Here is a 12,493-nt window from a genome sequence, read left to right on the forward strand (position 1 = left end):
GCATCAGCACTGCGCGTGGGCCAGTTCCACAGGGGTCGAGGAGGCCCGGGGTTTGAACCCTGGATCTCCCAGGTGGTAGACGGATGCCCTAACCACTGGGCCAAGTCCGCCGCCAACAGTACTCTTTCTTAACAACTGGGTCTCCCCCAAGCCCCTCTTCCCTCCCGAGAGTGAAAAACCGGATGTTGGGCGGTTTTGCCATAGTAACGGAGGGCGGATCCGGAATTTACACTAGCGGAAGAGGAAGTGAAGCGGCTGGGGACCCACGTGGTTTCTGCGCGTGGTTCAGCGTTCCCCGAAGTCGGTCCCTGGAACTGGCTCTCGCTTCACCTGAGTAGACATGGGTCGCTCGGGGAAGTTGCCCTCTGGTGTCTCGGCTAAATTGAAGCGCTGGAAGAAAGGTCACAGCAGCGACAGCAACCCCGCCGTCTGCCGCCACCGCCAGGCCGCCCGCAGCCGCTTCTTCAGCCGGCCCTCAGGTAGCAGGGTAGAGACTTGGTCGTCGCTGGACGCGGGGTTCCGGGCGGGCCTGGGTCCGGATGGCGCTGCGGCTCTGCGGAGGGCCCGGAGTCGAGGCTTAAGACCTTTTGTCTCATAGAATGTCAGATCTGGAGCCCGCTTCCCACCTAACACATGGGAAAACTGAGGTCCAGAATAGGGAAGTGACTTGTCTAGGATACCCGTGGTGTCAGAGTTGCGACTTAATGACCTTAAATAATAATTAGCCCTGGGTAGCTCTTTCCAAAGCGTTTTTCCCAGTCCCTTCCGACTCTTGAATGCAGCTCCCAGCTGACTCCTACTGCCGCTTATGCTTTCGGGTCTCGGAAGCAGAGACTTTTACTTGGAAAGTTCCCTTTCTCCTTCGTTTTTGAAGGCCTAGAGACCGTACGGGGGACAGATGAGGCAGGCAGGGCTCAGAAATTAGTTTGGAGCCTGAACTCCTGGTTTGTTCGTAGGGGTGGCTCTCTCTGCCAAAAGAAGGTTTGGGTAGAAGTGGGGGCTTCCTTTGTGCATCCCGTTCTCAGGAAAGAGCGACCTGACAGTCGATGCAGTGAAGTTGCATAATGAGCTGCAGTCAGGGTCCCTGCACCTGGGCAGAAGCGAAGCCCCTGAGACGGCCATGGAAGAAGAGGTGGAGCCGGCTCTCAGCCAGAGGTCCTCTGCCACCTTCCTGAGCGGCCTCTCCGACTGCACAAATGTCACCTTTAGCAAAGTGCAGCGCTTCTGGGAGTCCAACTCCGCTGCCCACAAGGAGGTAGGGGCCGAGGGTCGGGAATGCCTGGGTAGTGAGGAGGGGTAGACATGCTTTTTATTTCCTGCCAGCTCGGGTTGACTGCAGTTGGGTGGCAGCTGCTGGTATTTCTGGAAGATGTGTCATCTCTGTTTGTGAACCCTATTTAGCACCTCTTCTAGGGCAGGTTCCACTTTCTACTTTTTTAAAGAACACCTTCCCTGCTACAGTGTAAGGTCCTTGAGGATAGGACTTCCAAGTATTTATCTCTTCTATTGTATTTAACACAGGACTTTCTTTTTCTTTTCTTTTTTTATTGTTCTTTTAAAAATATATAAATAGATCACACAAAAAGGACTTTCTACATAGAATATTTTCAAGAAACATTTGTTGAGTAAATTAATGCTGCATAACAGTAGGTAGAAATTATTTTACCTAGCAAGAACTAAGTAGTATATTTTTAGCATTATTTTATATTTATGTTTTGCTTATGTTTAAGGTGTATGTTTATATTTTCCTATTTTAAAATGGAAAATGTCCAAATTCTAAATAGTAACCAGAATGACTAGAATAAAATGTAAACTTTGTTCTCCAAGTTGACTCTATAGCAGTAGCTACTCTTAAGAAGTTGTTCTGTATCCTAGACCAGCGCTCTAGAATAGATATGTTACATGAGCCACATGTAATTTTAAATTTCCTAGTAGCCACGTTTAAAAAGTAAAAAGAGGAAAGCAGACTTGGCCCAATGGATAGGGCGTCCACCTACCACATGGGAGGTCCGCAGTTCAAACCCCAGGCCTCCTTGACCTGTGAGGAGCTGGCCCATGTGCAGTGCTGATGCGTGCAAGGAGTGCCCTGCCACACAGGGGTGTCCCCCACATAGGGGAGCCCCACGCGCAAGGAGTGCACCCCGTAAGGAGAGCCACCCAGTGCGAAAGTAAGTGCAGCCTGCCCAGGAATGGTGCCGCACACACGGAGAGCTGACAGAAGATGATGCAACAAAAAGAGACACAGATTCCTGGTACCACTGATAAGGATAGAAGCAGTCACAGAAGAACACACAAGGAATGGACACAGAGAGCAGATGACTGGGGGTGGTGGTGGAAGGGGAGCAGAAAAAGAGGCCCCCTGTGGTGGGGTTAGGTCCAGTAGATGTCACAGGTGCCTTCTCCCACGGGTGCAGATCTGTGCTGTCCTGGCTGCTGTCACCGAGGTGATCCGCTCCCAGGGCGGGAAGGAGACGGAGACGGAGTATTTTGCTGCGCTGGTGAGTGGGTACGACGGGAGTGGGCGTTCAAAGCAGTGGGTTATGCAGGCTACAGAGAGAAGACAGAATTGGAGGCGTGTGGGGACAGAGAAGACAACCTTGAGAAAGCAGATCAGTCATTCACAGGTGCCTCAATAGGCCTAACATGGGGTCCAGGATCCATGGGCATCTCCAAGACCCTTTCAGAAGGTTGGTGAGGTCAAGATTCTTTGCATGATGACGCTAGAATGTCTTTTACCTTTTTCACTCACATTCTCAGAAGTGTATGGTGAAGTTTTCCAGAAGCTGCATGATATCTGATGGCATTATTTGGATAGCTAATGGGATTGTGCTTATTTATTCTTGCAGTTTAACAATTTCTTAGTTTTTTGTTTTTAATTTGTATGTTGGTAGATATAATTTACATAAACAAAACCTTGTCAGGGTTCTTGATAATTTTAAGGGTATAAAAGTGTGAGAACCACTGCTCTAAAACAGAGGTAGGCAAACTATGGTCCATAGGCCAAATCTGATTGGCGGTTTTTGTACGGCCTGAGAGCCAAGAATGGCTTTTACATTTTTTAAAGGCTTGTTTCAACACATGCACAGAAAGAAGAAGAATATGCGACAGGGACTGTATGTGCTCTGCAAAGGCTAATATCTTTACTACCTGGTCCTTTACAAAAAAAATTTGCCAACCCCTGTTCTAGAGTAATGAATGGATGAAACAGCAGTATATGGTGTTTATCTTGTGCCAAGCAGTGTTCTGAGAGCTTTACATATATTAAGTTAAGCCTCATAACAGTTCATGAGGTAGGTACTATTGTGCCCATTTTACACATGAGGAAAGACTGAGGCATTGAAAGGTTAAGTTACCAACCCAAAGTCACACAGTAAGTGCCAGAGCCAGGATTTTAATCCCTGACTCCAGAGTTCTGGTCGTCCCTGCTCTGCTGGGCCCTTGGTCTCCCTGGCCTGCTCCTCTCCCTGTTTGCCCAGCGTGACCTGTTTCCCATCTACACCCCCTCGGTCTGGCCCCCAGATGACTACGATGGAAGCAGTGGAGTCCCCAGAGTCTCTGGCCGCTGTTGCTTACCTGCTGAACCTGGTCCTGAAGCGGTGAGTCCTGGCGCCTGTCTGGACCCCAAGGGACTTCGTGGAGGGGAGAAGGGAGTGTGGACCGGAAGAAGGGATCCGGGAATTGTTGACACAAGATACTTGAGTGTTGGGTGGCATTCCACATCAGGCTCGGGGGGGACGGCTTGGGACTTTATTTCCAGGAGTGAGTGTTAGTGGCTTGGGGCCTGGGAGGAGGGCAGCCCTGGTGCAGTGAATGGGCCAGGAGCAGGGGCGTGGGATGCTGGCCTCGGGGGAGGGGAGGAGAGGGTGGCTGTCGGTTTCTTGGGGTCCCCAGTGTTCCTCTTGTGGGCAGCAGAGAATGGGTGGAGGAGGTGAGGAGGCAGGGAAAGCGCACTGCGCAGACACCAGCAAGGCTGAGTTCCTTTCCTGTCTTTCTTGCTCACCAGCTGTGTGACTGGGCAAATGGTGCCCCTCCTGTCCCAGCTTCTTCCTTGGCACCTTGGGGCTGCAGAGCCCTCTCTGGGGTTCTTACCATCTCTCTTCTCCCACAGTGTGCCCAGCCCGGTTCTCGTTAAGAAGTTTTCTGATACCTCCAAAGCCTTCATGGATATCATTTCCACCCAGGCCAGCTGCAGCTCCACCTCTGCTCTCCGATGGGTCAGTGGCTGGAGTATCATTTCCCCTTGGCCATCTTCCAGAGCCCATCTGATTTGGCTAAAGCTTCTAAAGCTTGGACGCTCCCTGGGAGGGGATTAGGTGCTCTGTGGACTTCCAAAGCACTAAATTCCTTTGGAATTTTCTGGAGTTGGTGAGAACCTGGGCTTCTTTGCCCTTTGCCAAACCCAGTGGGGCTGAGAGATTGACTTTCGTCTTCAAGGTCCTCTCCTGCCTGGCCACCCTTCTGCGGAAACAAAACCTGGAGGCCTGGAGCTATCCGGTGACCCTTCAGGTGTACCATGGGCTACTGAGCTTCACCGTGCACGCCAAGCCTAAGGTGAGACCACTGAGCCTCCAGAAAATGAGGCACAGCCACTGCTGGGCCAGCCCACTCCAGAAAACAGGGCTGGAGCTGGGGCTGGGGCAGGCCTGTCTGAGTGGGGTGGGGGAAGCTCTTGCCCCAGGCCTCTACTTCCTGTCTCTGAGGCCTCATCTGCTTAGCTCCAGAAGACAAGGGATGCTCCTCCTTGTACCCGAGGGATGCTGACTGTAGGCCCTCCTGCGTAACACGGAGTCTTACAGTGTGTTTGCTTACCATCAGTGGGCAGGGCATGAGGGTGGAGGGAGCATGAGCCTGGGAGTCACCCAGACCCGAGTTGGATACCGGCTCCACCCTTTGTACCAACGTAGAATAGGGATGGTAATGCAAACTTGCTGCAAGGTTGTAGTGAGGTGTCTGTGTATCCTAATCCTGGCACCGTCCCTGGCTTCTGCAAGTGCTCAGGGAGCGGCGGGTCTCCACTCTGCCTCCCCTGGACTTAGGGCAGTGAACATAGATGAGTAACGATGTCATCGTGATCACGAACTGCTAAAGGCTCAGGTCCCCTCTTCTGCATGTGCATATAGCGTTTCTCTCCTTTTCTTCAGGTCTCTGCTGAAATGTCACTTTACTAGAGAGTCCTGTAAATATCCCCTACAAAAAGTAGCAGCCCCTGCTTCATTCTCTGCCAGATCCCTTTTACCGTCTGATGTTTATTTTCTGCCTCCTATGTAGAACGCAGTTGTCTTTACCGTTCACTGCCAAACACTGGCCCCGAAGCAGTGCCTGGCTTGGTGGACACTCAGTGTTTGTTGGATGTTTGACTGCATGAATGAATGAGTCAGTCCCCATTTTAAAGACGAGGCACTAAAATTCTGGGATTAGGGAGTTTAGCTTGCTTAAGGCCCTCTGGTGAGTTAGTGGCAGAGCAGGAATTTGAACCAAGATTTGTCTTGCTGCCCAGCTCAGGATTTTATGCACACAAAGCCCCCCTGGCATAGCACTGGGCATATAGTAGGTGTTCAGCCAGGGCTTCGTGGTAGTTGGCTGCACCAGCCACCCAAGAGGCCAGCTGAGTCTGAGCCAGCCCTGTCCCCTCTTTCCTTGCTCCGCAGGTCCGGAAGGGTGCCCAGCATGGAGTGTGCGTGGTCCTCAAAGGCAGCGAGTTCATGTTTGGTGAACAGGCCCCTGCTCATCATCCTGCTGCTGTTTCCACCGCCAAGTTCTGCATCCAGGAGATTGAGAAGTCTGGAGGTGGGGGTGCCGGGCCGAGGGCAGAGTGCTGGGGTGGCAACGGCAGCTGCAGAGGTTGGACTGTGGGGTCACAATTCCCCTTTCGTCTGCCAGGCTCCAAGGAGGCCACCACCACCCTGCATCTCCTGACGCTGCTGAAGGACCTCTTGCCCTGCTTCCCGGAAGGCCTGGTGAAGAGCTGCAGTGAGACTCTCCTCAGGGTCATGACCTTGAGCCACGTGGTGAGTTTGGGGCTCGAGAGCCAGTGGGCAGGCCTAGCTTCAGACCCCAGGCCCACAGTGCTGGCTCTAGGGTATCTCACCGGTCAGGCAAAAAGCAGGGCCTCGGGTAGCTCCACTTTTCTGCTCCCCAGGAGACCATCTCATCCACAGTGTCAGGCACAGTGTGCCTTTCAGGGTTGGAGCCAGTGGGAAGCTGGCCTCCGTGGTCAGAGTGAGAATGGAAAGCTTGGGCTGGGACAGTGCCAGCCCCCTTTCTCTCCTGGCCCATGAGCTCTGCTCTGGCAAGAGTCACAGTCATTTCTCTTTAACACCCGTTTGTGCTTACTTAAAACAAATCAGTAGAGCAGCTTTAAAGATGGTCCCGTTTTTGTTCATGTATGTATTTTAAAATGTTTATTTTATAAATAGCGTGGTCATTGTTTAAAAGGAAAAACCATCCGGAAGGACATAGAATGAAACACGAAAGTCTCGTCTTTCAAGTTGCTTTTTCTAAGAGATGAACAGTGCAAACAACCTGCTGTGTATCCTTTCAGACCTTTTCTTTTGGATAAACTAACATACATAAAAACACAGCTGTAATTATGCATGCTGACCACTGATCACCTGCTTTTTTGGCCCATTATTGTGTTAGACGTATTTTGTTCATGTTTTCCCATGGTCTTCATTTAATCATTTACAAATTTTTCATTGCTGCCGTGTCTCAATAAAGTGACAGTCCTCTGGGTGTGGGAGCCACGCTTGAGGTTCAGGGGCTCCCTCCTAGCCCTCTGCCTGCAGTGGGAAGTTGAGGAGTCCAAGGCAGCCAGGGGCTTAGCAGTCCCCCCTAAACCTGTGTGTCCTCTCCAGCTGGTGACAGCCTGTGCCATGCAGGCCTTTCACAGCCTCTTCCATGCCAGGCCTGGCCCAGGCACCCTTTCGGCAGAGCTCAACGCCCAGATCATCACGGTGAGGCCTGGCGGGGTTGGGGGCAGGGGGAGGAGAGGGACCTGCCAGGCTGGGCTGGCCCAGAGGAGGAGACCTGTGGGTGGCCAGCAGGCAGTGTCCATGGCGTCTTGCCCTGACGGGGTTAACGTAGTCAGCTGTTTGAGCCTAGGCCTGTCGTGGTACCAGATGCCATGAGCGGACAGACTCTCAACATTATGAGTCCATGGATGGACTTTGGGAAGGGGCATAAATCCCTCCAAAATGGTTTACAAAATGCGTGGCATGCATGGTGTGTGCTCACGTGCATTTTTCTAGAGAGTGGTTCTGTGCCTTTTATCAGAGTCACAAAGGGGTGTGGGACCCAAGTTATCTTCCACTACTCCTCTAGAATCAGAACAGGAAGGGCTCCCTGGAGCAGGAAAGGTGGGAGCTGGGAAAGCCATGGGGGCTGCGTGTGCCACCTGCCGCGGGAGCATCGTTGGTGTCTGAGGAGTTGGCCTGCTGCTGAGCGCACCTGCTCAGCCCCTCATTTCTTCCCTCCCCCCACCCCCAGGCCTTGTATGACTATGTTCCCAGCGAGAACGACTTGCAGCCCCTGCTGGCCTGGCTGAAGGTCATGGAGAAAGCACACATCAACCTGGTCAGGTAGGGACGTGGACATCCCAGGACCTCGTTTAGGGGACCTGCAGGTGGGAGGGACACGAGTGGAGCTTCCTGTGGACTGGCAGGTGTGTCTACAACGTCTGTGATGGGTAGAAGAGGATAGCCCGTTTGCAGTGAGCTGGGATTCCTCTCCTGCCAGAAGGTTTACCAGCCAGCCGTGAGAAGCAACAAGGCTGGGACCCGAGGCCCATCCTGGTCCTCGTCACCCCTTGGCTGTGTCATTGTCGACCTGGGTGGTTGGTGTCCTCCATGAGAAGATATCCTCCTTTCCTGCTGCTTCACCCCACTCCTCACCTGGGTTAATGGGTCCCTCTGGGCATTGTAGTCCTGAAACATCATTTCTGGTCTGTGTTTCTGTCATACCCTTGAGCTGGCTTGGTTGCTTAATAGTAGCCACTTTTCTGGAGTAAGGCCGAGAAGAAAAGCGAGTGGTTATCAATTGGTGACTTGCACTGAGTCATTTTGCCTGGAACCTGGGTCTCAGGCCCCGATGGCTCCACCACTCTGTGTTTTCTGTCCTTTCCCCTTGGCTGAGGGAACCAGCTGGCCTGCTCTGAGACAGCACTGCTAAGTGCTTTGCACCATTGCTTCATCTCAATAATCATGGCCCCATCTTAGAAACATACTGAAGCTCTGTGAGCTAACTTGTCATGAAGCTGCTGAGGAGCAAAGCCACGTTTCCAGGCCAGTCCTGCCAGCCCACGTTCTTCTCCCTCACACCTAACTGCCTTTCATCTGGAGGTGCCAGAAAAGGACAAAATAGTCTTGTTCTGTGCTTCCCAAGATTGCTCCTGCAGGAGCATTTCCACAAGCATGTGTCCCAGGGTTTGTTGGAGCATTATCAGTAATGGCAGAAAACTTGAAACAACCTGAATGTCCTGCAGGAGGGAACTGGTTAACTGGATGCTGAGCTTTCCAAACAGTGACATTCTATGCAGAAGTAATCGAAGCAGATGTGTGACACTGCTGGGAAGGCCCTCCAAGTGCACGGCAGCCTATCTGGAGCGATGGTTTGCACTTTCTGGAGCCAAACTGCCAGGGTGTGAATCCTGATCCCACCACCACTGCCCAGGTGGTTCTTGGACAAGTTTACTTCTCTGTGCCTCAGTTTCCTCATCTCTAACGTGGGGATTGTAATCGGACTTAGCTCATGGGTTGGTGCAAAGTTTGAATGCATGCGTGTTGTTATATTGGTACCAGTGCTTGGCACGTGGTAAGTGCCATAAAAACATGAGCTAGTAGTGCTGTTTCATGTATTTGTACGTGCATACCCTGTGGAGCCTGTCGATGGCGGTCAGATCTGGGCTGTCTGAGTACCGGTCTTTGCTCACCTGGGTCCCTGAGGCCCAGAGCCGGGCCACCAAGGAACCTTTTGTCTCAACAGGTTGCAGCGGGACCTGGGGCTGGGCCACCTCCCTCGCCTTTTTGGAGCTACAATGACCTGCCTTCTCTCCCCTCACTCGCAGGTGGTGACAGCTGCTGCCCAGAGCCTCAAGGTACTGCCACTGCCCCAGCCCCCGCCAAGGAAGCTGTGCATCAGTGCACCTCCCTGCCGCCCTCTCCCAGGGCTGGGGCCTGGCAGGGAGGTTTCTGGGGTGGGAAGTGGACATCCTAGAAGCTTCAGGCAGTAGTTGCTGGGGAAGGGGAGGACTGCCATGGGCCCACACAGCTTGCGGCCTCTTCCTGCAGGAGATCCTGAAGGAATGTGTCGCTCCCCACATGGCCGACATCGGCTCCGTGACCTCCTCGGCCCCAGGGCCTGCCCAGTACATCGCCAAGATGTTCAGGTGAGAACGTGGCATCCATTAGTTAGGAATGAGCTGTACCTCATGGAAGGTTTTCTTTAAAACTACTGGTGTTTGGGTGACCCTGGCAGGTGACTTAATCTCTCTAAACCTCAGTTTCCCCATATGACGATGGAACATGTATTTTATCTCCCAGTTTTTTGTTTTTTGATGGTTAGGAACTATATAAATTAAACTTGCAGAGCCTGGTGGTGTGTGGACACCTCCTCAGTGATGAGTCTTCCTTTGCCTTTCCCAGAGCCCCACCTCACTAGCCAGCTTGGGTCTCTTGCTCTCTTACCTGGCCGGGGCACAGGCTGGCATGAGCGTGGCCCTGACTGTCCCTGGTCCCCCGGCAGGGCGGTAGAGGAGGGCTTGTCGTACAAATTCCACGCGGCGTGGAGCTCTGTGTTGCAGCTCTTGTGCGTCTTCTTCGAGGCATCTGGGAGGCAGGCCCATCCTGTGATGAAGAAGGTGAGCTGGGGCGGCGGCGGTGCTTGGCCTGTGTGCAGACTCTGAGCTCCTGCGAGTGTGTGCGCTCTGCCGCCACCCCCCAACAGTGTCCCCAGCAGGTGTCTGGGACAGTACACCAGCAAGGGGACTGGGCCAGTGTGGAAGGCCCCTGCCCCCTGCTCACTTGTCTTGGGTGGAGTTGATATCTTTGAAGCTTAGAGGATCAGTATAATTCTCCCCACCCTACCCCATTATCCTTTTCATTTTCAATTCTCCAAGTTCACTGTAATGCGTAAACATAGGGTTTTTAAGCAGCCATAGTTCCTCAGGACAAACCACTTAGGAATCAGGGATGACGCAGGGATCCTGAACTCTAGACTTGCTCTGGGAGGGGGTGGGACCTGAGAACAATCATGGACACTGCCCCCCAACCAGCAGGCCAAGAGCTGACTCCTAGGTGGCTGAATAAGGGGCTCACTGGGAGGGCAGGGTCTCCCTTGAGAGGCCTGGCGCCGGCTGTCATCGATGGTGGCAGGCAGGTGTGTTAGATGGGAGGCGGCAGGGCGGGGGACGCCGGTGAGCAGAGGGGCCAGCTCTGGCTGGAGGAGCAGCTCCTTCTCCGTGTCTGCTCGTGTCAGCATGCAGAAAGAGAGGCCCTTCCTTGCCTTTGCCAGCCCTTCCTGTTTGTAAAGATAAGCTGGGAGCCGATGTTTGTAGAAAACCTAGTTTTTCTGCATGTTGCTAATGAATACAACGCTCAAAACCCTGGGGGTGGAAAGGCATCAGAGACATCTGTGGCTTAAACTTGGGTACATGAAGGTAGGGACTAGGCCCGTGATCCACACTCATCCTTCTGAGGCCTGGCCACACCCCTTCATGGACCCTGCCCTGCGAGTGCCGCGATGTGTCCCCTCTCCTCTGCTGCAGTGCCTGCAGTCGCTGTGTGACCTGCGCCTCTCCCCCCACTTCCCCCACACGGCGGCCCTGGACCAGGCCGTGGGGGCTGCGGTGGCCAGCATGGGGCCCGAGGTGCTGCTGCAAGCTGTGCCTTTGGAAATCGATGGCTCTGAGTAAGTGTGGCCCTGGTTGGCTTCCACACAAGCCCCAGCTGTCCTCTCCTGGGGAAGGGCACCCGCCCCTTTGGGCTGAGTCTCTGTGGTGGCCTCGGGACCAGCAGGAGAGCCCAGAGCAGTTCTTCTGTGCTTCAGCTCCGCGGGGCAAGTGCTCCAGGCCGCACTTGATCCTTACCCCGGGTCCTTTCCTCCTTCCAGAGAGACTCTGGACTTTCCACGGAGCTGGCTGCTGCCCGTCATCAGAGATAATGTCCAGGAAACACGACTTGGTTTCTTCACCACCTACTTCTTGCCTCTGGCTATGACCCTGAAGAGCAAAGGTAAGGGGTCCTTAGCCTCAGCTGGAAGGGGCCGGGAAGGGCTCCAAGAGCAGCCCCGCCCAGCCTTCATGACGTTTGGTGGCGCCCCACGCCTGGTAGATGGATGGCAGCCTGTGCCCCCTGCCTCTGCCGGGGGCAGCCCGTGCTCCCGGAGCCTGCCCTGTGCCGGGCAGCCATTGGCCCCGTCCACCTGGGGCCTCCACACCTTCGTTCTTCTCTCTAGGGTCCCAGGTCAGCCAGTTCTCTAAGAGAACCCTTGAGGTAGATTTTTAAGACTTAGGGTTTATTTATGTTTATTTGTATGCCATTTGTATGGGTTTGTTCTTTTTCCCCCCAAACAATAATAGGGATTCTGAAACATTTGAGCACAGTTGTTACCTCCCTGAGTTGTCCCTGCTTCAGGCTGAATGTCCTGCTTCCCTCCCCTTCTCCTTTTAAGGCATGGTTTCTTTCCCCTCCTTCTTGGTCATCCTTTCCCATGCACCCTCTAGTTTATGTTCGTTGGACTCACATCTATCTGTAGGAGGGACAGGCAGACAGGTTGGGTCACATTTCTTGGCCAGGTGATAGCTCCAGGAGCTCTTGTTTTCATGAGATTTTGAGGGTTGAGGGGAAGTGCTAACAAACTGTTCCCTGCAGGCCCTATTCTACCCCCTGGCTGTTCTGTAAATAAAGTTTTTTATTTTTTCTTTTTAAAGATTTATTTATTTCTCTCCCCTTTCTGCCCCCCCCCCAGTTGTCTGTTTTCTGTGTCTGTTTGCTGCGTTTTCTTTGTCCACTTCTGTTATTGTCAGTGGCACAGGAATCTGTGTTTCTTTTTGTTGTGTCATCTTGTTGTGTCAACTCTCCGTGTGTGTGGCCCCATTCTGGGCAGGCTGCACTGTCTTTGGCCCCGGGCGGCTCTCCTTACGGGGCGCACTCCTTGCGCATGGGGCTCCCCTGCACAGGGACACCCCTGCATGGCAGGGCACTCCTTGAGCGCATCAGCACTGCGCATGGGCCAGCTGCACATGGGTCAAGGAGGCCCGGGATTTGAACCACAGACCTCCCATGTGGTAGGCGGATGCCCTAACCACTGGGCCAAGTCCGCTTCCCTGTAAATAAAGTTTTATTGGAATACAGCCATGCTCATTCTTTTCAATGGCAGAGTTAAGTAATTGCAACAGCAACCATTTGGCCTGCAAAGCATAAACACTGACCCTTCACAGGGAAAGTTTGCCAGCTGCTGGTCTAGGACAGGGATGGGTGTGGGGGGTAGGATTTTGGCT

General features: G+C 53.3%; 1 protein-coding gene across 1 annotated transcript in view; it reads left to right on the forward strand.

Moving 5' to 3' along the window:
- Nucleotides 1-233: 233 nt before the first annotated feature.
- The window catches only part of RRP12 (ribosomal RNA processing 12 homolog), a 29,258-nt gene continuing 16,998 nt past the window's right edge, over nt 234-12,493 (forward strand). The window contains exons 1-15 of the mRNA XM_058298658.1: nt 234-479; nt 1,026-1,255; nt 2,415-2,498; nt 3,520-3,596; nt 4,109-4,214; nt 4,435-4,551; nt 5,649-5,787; nt 5,881-6,008; nt 6,855-6,953; nt 7,486-7,577; nt 8,980-9,091; nt 9,285-9,382; nt 9,739-9,853; nt 10,760-10,902; nt 11,104-11,225. Of these exons, the coding sequence (XP_058154641.1) occupies nt 341-479; nt 1,026-1,255; nt 2,415-2,498; nt 3,520-3,596; nt 4,109-4,214; nt 4,435-4,551; nt 5,649-5,787; nt 5,881-6,008; nt 6,855-6,953; nt 7,486-7,577; nt 8,980-9,091; nt 9,285-9,382; nt 9,739-9,853; nt 10,760-10,902; nt 11,104-11,225 (1,801 nt within the window). The 5' untranslated portion in view covers nt 234-340. The remainder of the gene's footprint in view (nt 480-1,025; nt 1,256-2,414; nt 2,499-3,519; nt 3,597-4,108; nt 4,215-4,434; nt 4,552-5,648; nt 5,788-5,880; nt 6,009-6,854; nt 6,954-7,485; nt 7,578-8,979; nt 9,092-9,284; nt 9,383-9,738; nt 9,854-10,759; nt 10,903-11,103; nt 11,226-12,493) is intronic.

This window comes from Dasypus novemcinctus, chromosome 6 (genome assembly GCF_030445035.2).
Source record: "Dasypus novemcinctus isolate mDasNov1 chromosome 6, mDasNov1.1.hap2, whole genome shotgun sequence".
Classification (NCBI taxonomy): Eukaryota; Metazoa; Chordata; class Mammalia; order Cingulata; family Dasypodidae; genus Dasypus; species Dasypus novemcinctus.